The sequence below is a fragment of the Canis aureus genome, chromosome 38 (genome assembly GCF_053574225.1).
Source record: "Canis aureus isolate CA01 chromosome 38, VMU_Caureus_v.1.0, whole genome shotgun sequence".
Taxonomy (NCBI): Eukaryota; Metazoa; Chordata; class Mammalia; order Carnivora; family Canidae; genus Canis; species Canis aureus.
Window position 1 is genome coordinate 605693 of NC_135648.1, and position 6031 is coordinate 611723.

Genomic DNA, 6031 nt, shown 5'->3' on the forward strand with positions numbered 1-6031 from the left:
GTCTGTGAATCCCTGTCCTGTCTCTCCAGTGAGGCCTGAGGCCTGGCTGTCCACTGGCCCCAGCCCCGGGTCTGGCCATCTGCGGCTGGTGTGCCACGTCTCCGGCTTCTACCCCAAGCCTGTTTGGGTGATGTGGATGCGGGGCGAGCAGGAGCAGACAGGCTCCCAGCGAGGTGACGTCCTGCCCCATGCTGATGGGACATGGTACCTTCAGGTGTCCTTGGATGTGAAAGCCAAGGAGGCAGCTGGCCTGTCCTGCCGTGTGAGACACAGCAGTCTAGGAGGCCAGGACATGGTCCTCCACTGGGGTGAGGAAGAGCTGAGGCCAGGCTGGGCAAAATGGTAAATGGTCATCCATCAGAGCTGGGAGCCTGATGAAACATTTGTTCTGGTGGCTCCAGACCAAAGTGGACTAAAATACTCAGTAATCCAGAAATGGAAGAGCTGAGGGTGGGGGTCCTGCACATGTGGGAGGATGTGGAGGGTTAGGTGAAGTGTCCATCTCTGAGGAGGGATGGGAGAAGGGAAAGGGGGAAGGGCAGTTGGTCAAGGAGAGGGTGACAGGAGTGGAGAGGAGCAGGGAGGTGCAGTTCAACCCGGGGTGGACGGGAAATGACACCCTCTGTGCCCAACCCCACAGAGCAGCCCCCTTCCATGGGCTTGGTCTTCCTGGTGGTGATCGTGCCCCTGGTGCTCCTGGCAGGCCTGGTGTGGTGGCTCTGGAAACGCTGGTGAGTCTCTGGAGCCCCCTTCCTGCTCTTTCCCACGTGTCTCTCCACCTTTCCCTGTGTCCTCAGCCCTCCTGCCACCTGTGCCCTTCCCCCCTGCAGCCTCCCCTCCACCTGCTGCAGAGAGCCTCCTCCTATTTCCTCCAGGAAAGCCCATTAGAGGCCTCAGTGGAAGGACTTCCCTTCGGAGCAGGATCCCAGCAGCCCAGGCTCCAGCACTTACCTAAACCCAGCTCAGCGCTGATGTCCTGGCCACTCCCCGTGCACAACTCTGTGTTCATTTCTTCTTAATGATCAGTTGTCAATATAAGCTAAGCATAATTTAGTGAGTTTTGTTGTTCTGACTTAGTCCTGGAATTTAAATCTCAAATTTATCTCTGAATGGAATGAAGTTCCAGCACCTACATGGATCGAGAGACATCAAATGTCATGTCCTCCAGAGGGCCCTCCCTGCTTCACAAGTAGAAGCCGTCTCTGCCTGTTGAGAATCTCTACCCCCTTTTCCTGACCTTTTGTAAAACTGTGTTTCCCAGCCCACTCCTCATTACTTCCAGTTATGTTCCTTTTCTCCTCTAATATTAGGATTCTTTTTTTTAAATAATAAATTTATTTTTTATTGGTGTTCAATTTGCCAACATACAGAATAACACCCAGTGCAATATTAGGATTCTTAAGAACTAAGTCCATGTCTTTTTAGTATTTGTATTCTTGGCGAGGTGTCTCACTACATGGCATATGTCCTCAGTAAAAATCTGTGTTGACTCTATCCCACAGTTATACGTTTTTCTTCTTTTGCTTCTTGACATGTTTATGGTAGTTGGGATGTTTGATAATCTTCCTGTTAAAAGTTGTCTCCTGGCCTAGGGAACTCACACTCCTCTGGGTCTTTGCTGATGTATCTGAGCCCTTGAGGAGAAACAGTTTTGGCTGTGACCATTCCAGTTATTTAACTGCAGACACTTATGGGAGTGTGGCCTGTTGCCTATTTCTTGTGGTTGATGGCAGGGGAATGAGATGCTCATTCTTTTCCTGGATGATAAGGTCAGGGCAAGAAACGTGAAAGAAGTACAACCCATTTTTCTGCACCAGAGAATCAAGCCCGAAGATGAAAGCTGCCTCCAAGAAGGCTGAGAAATTGTATAGATGAAGTTTTGCATAAATATCAAATCATTCTGAATACCCCAGAAATCAACCTGAGGCCTGTAGAAAAGTGCACAGCTAGGGCAGTGAAGAGGGCACATCATGGAAGGTAGGATGTCCAGAACTGTGATTTGGAAGATATATGGATTGTGAGTGCTGTGGAGTGGAGGGAACCCTGGTCAAAGACAGAGGAGAGAGAGAGAGAGAGAGAAAGAAAGAGAGAGAGAGAGAGAGAGAGAGAGAGATCAGAAGATCACACAAGGAAAACAGTTCTCCAAAGCCAATGACTGGAAAAACAAGAGGGGCTGATTTTCATGAGTTTTTACAACCAGTCGACTCAAAGACTGGATGGAGTTTTAGAGGTCTCACCACTCAGACACGTAGGAATATATTTTGCCTATAGATCAAGGTGGTGGCTGCACCCACAGGAACAAAGGAATAAAGGGATGAGAGCTGAAGAAGGTAAGGTGGCTGAGTCAGCCAAGGTCCCTAAATGATCCTAACTGAGTCTGTAATGTGTACAGATTTGCCCTAGATGAGCTGCCGCTGGAAGATTTCCTTACATTGGAAATGGGAACCTCAGAGAGACAGAGTGGGAAAGAGGAGAAAAAGGTATTTTTCACCCTCATACGCGTGGACCGTCTGACCTGCTTGCTGTCAGACTTTCAAACCGACCTGGAGAGCTGCACTGGCCAGACATGTTCAGTTGTCTGGGAATTACCAGGGGTAGGTTGCAGAAAGGCCAAAAGGCAAAAGGAGAGGGATAGAAGGATCCCTCTGAAGGGCAAGAGGGTAAAATCCGTCACCCTTTGGGCAAGGGAGGTCTGCTGGTTCCTCCAGTGGCTTCGGATATTCACCAAGAAGTGACCTTGGCTACAGGTCATCAGTTCTCCAAGAAGTAACTGGAGTTAGTCCATTAAGGGCAAGTCTCAAGAAATTCCGAGAGAATCTGGCGAGAGCCCAGAGCCAGCCAGGTCTTCTCATTCAGGCCACCACATCTGGGCTGATCCAATAGGGTGGAGGGCAGTGGCACAAGAGATAGAATTAACAAAGAAGATAGAAATTTATTGAATAAACTGTCAAGGAGCTGTGGGCAGGACGATAATGGAGTGACTGGGAGGAGGCAGTGAGGGGCAGCTGCAGTTAAGGGGAAGGTGAGCAGGTATGAGACCATAAGGAGTTTTCCCTTGTTGGTACCTGGTCTGGGTGTAACTAACCCATTGGTCAGCTAAGGCTAATGGGTGTTTTGAGGTGGGTCACCTAATGGGCCTATTTATATTCACCAGGAGGTACAGGGTCACTGTGGGCTCTCCTACCTTGCTTAGGTTTCTGTTGCTCAGGTTCATTGCCTAAAAGTGGCCTGTATACACATCCTGTTGCCTGGCGGGACTTTGTATTTCCCTAGATTTTGGGTTAACAAGTTGCCCTGGTTCTTCAGCTGCCTGATGGATTCAAGAAAAGTGATGCTGATTATCCAGCTTTTGGTAATCTTAAGTATGGGAGTGATTTCCTCCTAGCTTTCTATGTTCCAATCCATACTTTCTAAAAAATATTTCCTTCCTTTCATTAGACTGAGATTATTTACGGTTATTGGTCAACTAAGAAGTAACCAGGTAAATAGCCCAAACACATATATCCAGATGATATAAAGCATAACAACATATTGAGGAGCCTTTAAATACTTAGGAACACCATGAAAGAGGAAGGTCAGTTGTCCAGCATAGGCCAGCTCACGATTAAACAGAATGGAACATTTCATTAGGAACAGTAAGAAGGGAATCTGGATCTGTGAATCCAGAATGCTACTTAATCCACTTGGTACAAATTCTCAGTGGTTTCTTACTTCAAATAATGGAAGATTTGCAGTAGGACTCTGTGTGTGAACTTCTTGATCATTAGCACACGCTTGTGTCCTAAAGGAACCAGTGTAAGATTCTCATTTCCTCAAATAGGGTTAAAACTAGTGTTTGCTGATCCTTAATGGCAAAAAGTAGTGATAAAGGAGAATTTTAAAACCAACAAAAGAAAAGAAGACATGCAAGGGAAAGCCATGAAGCTGATTTTTCAGCAGAAACTTTGCAGGCTAGAAAAAAATGGCATGATGTATTCAAAGTACTGAAAGGAAAAACTGCAGCCAAAATTACTCTAGCCACCAAGACTGTCATTCAGGATAGAAGGAGGGATAAAGAGTTTCTCAGACGCTTAAGTGTTAAAGGAATTCATGACCACTAACCCAACACTGCAAGAAATGTTAAAGGGGACTCTGAGTGGAAACCAAAGATCAAAAGGAAAGGAAGCATAAAAGCAATAAAAATAAGGATATTCGTAAACGTCAGTTAAGGGACTCACAAAATAAAAGGTTGTAAACTATGACAAAATATACCTAAAACATATGTGAGGGTCAGGAAAGGAATAAAAGGTGCGTAAAGTGACCTTAACTTGATACTGACTGCTATATACAAAAGCTGTTCCATACAAACCGATTAATAACTAGAAATTGAAAATTAGTAATATGTATGTAAAAATTCAAGAGACATAATCCACATATATCACTGAAGAAGCCAACTAACCATTGGAGAAAAGAGCAAAAAAAGAGAAAAGAACAGAGAACTACAAATAGAGTCATAGAACAAGTAACAAGGGGACAATAAGTACATACCAATCAATAATTGCATTGAATGTAAATGGATTAAATGCTCCAATCAAAAGACATAGGGTGATGGGATGGATAAAAAAGCAAGATCCATCTATATGCTGCCTACAAGAGACTCATTTCAGACCTAAAGGCACATGAGATTCAACTGAAGGGGTGGAGAAACATTTATCAAGCAAATGGCTTTGAACTGAAAGCCAAGATAGCAATGCTTCTATCCTACACGATGGACTTTACCAGAAAGACTAACATGAGGCAAAGAAGGACTCTATATAATAATAAAGGGAACAGTCCAACAAGAAGATATAATAAAGGTAAATATTTATGTGCCTAACATGGGAGCGCTCAAAAACCGGTAACAAACACGAAGGAGGTAATCCATAGTAATGCAATAATAGTAGGGGACTTTAATTCCCCACTTGCATTGGTAAACAGATCATCCAAGCAGAAAATTAACAAAGAAACAATCACCTTGAGTGATGCATTGAGCCGGATAGATAAATGATATTTCAGACCATTCCATCCTAAAACAGCAGACTACACATTCTGATATTTCTATGCACTAATAGTGAAGCAGCATAAAGAGAAATTAGGAATATTGACCAATTTCAATTGCACCAAAAGTAATGCAATACCTAGGAATACAGTTATCCAAAGAATTGAAAGATTTGGATTCTGAAAACTATAAAACATTGATGAAAACATTGAAAGGGACACAAAGAAATGGAAAGACATTCCATGTTCATGGATTGGAAGAAGAAATATTGCTGACATATCCATACTCCCCAAAGGAATCTACAGATTTTTGTAATCTCTTGAAACTATCAATAGCATTTTTTCACAAAGCTAGAGCAAACAACCGTAAACTTTGTATGGAACCACAAAATAATCTGAATGGTAAAGCAATCTAAAAAGAAAAATAAAGCTGAAGGAGTCATAATTCCAGATTTCAAGTTATACGAAAAAGCTGCAGTAATCAAATATTATAGTACTGACATAAAAGTAGACGCATAGATCCATGGAACAGAGGAGAGAGCCCATAAACAAACCCATGATTTTATGGTCAATTAAACTTTGACAAAGGAGGCAAGAATATACAATGGGAAATAGAAAGTCTCTTCAACAAATGATGTTGGGAAAACTGGATACTAAATGCAAAAGAATGAAACGGGATGACTTTTTTATACCAGACAGAAAAATAAATTCAAAGTGGATTAAGGACCTAAATGTGATACTTAAAGCCATAAAATCCTAGAAGAGAGCACAGACATTAAGGTCTCAGACATTAGCATCATTTTTCCAGATATGTCTCCAGAGGTGAAAGAAACAAAAGCAAAAATGAACTATTGGGAATATATCAAAATAAAATTCTTTTGTACAGAAAGAAGAATCAATAAAGCTAAAGAGCGATCACTGAATGTCAGTAGGTATTTCCTAATTACATATTCAATAAAGGGCTACTACCCAAGATATATAAAAAACTTGTACAACTCAACACCACAAGAACAAA

At 42.9% G+C, this 6031-nt stretch overlaps 1 protein-coding gene across 3 annotated transcripts in view; it reads left to right on the forward strand.

Moving 5' to 3' along the window:
- The window catches only part of LOC144307029 (T-cell surface glycoprotein CD1a-like), a 45956-nt gene extending 44462 nt beyond the window's left edge, over window positions 1–1494 (forward strand). For all 3 annotated transcript variants that reach the window (XM_077886578.1, XM_077886576.1, XM_077886577.1), the window contains exons 4-6: window positions 30–308; window positions 641–731; window positions 876–1494. In XM_077886578.1, the coding sequence (XP_077742704.1) occupies window positions 30–308; window positions 641–731; window positions 876–888 (383 nt within the window). In that variant the 3' untranslated portion in view covers window positions 889–1494. The remainder of the gene's footprint in view (window positions 1–29; window positions 309–640; window positions 732–875) is intronic.
- Window positions 1495–6031: the final 4537 nt, after the last annotated feature.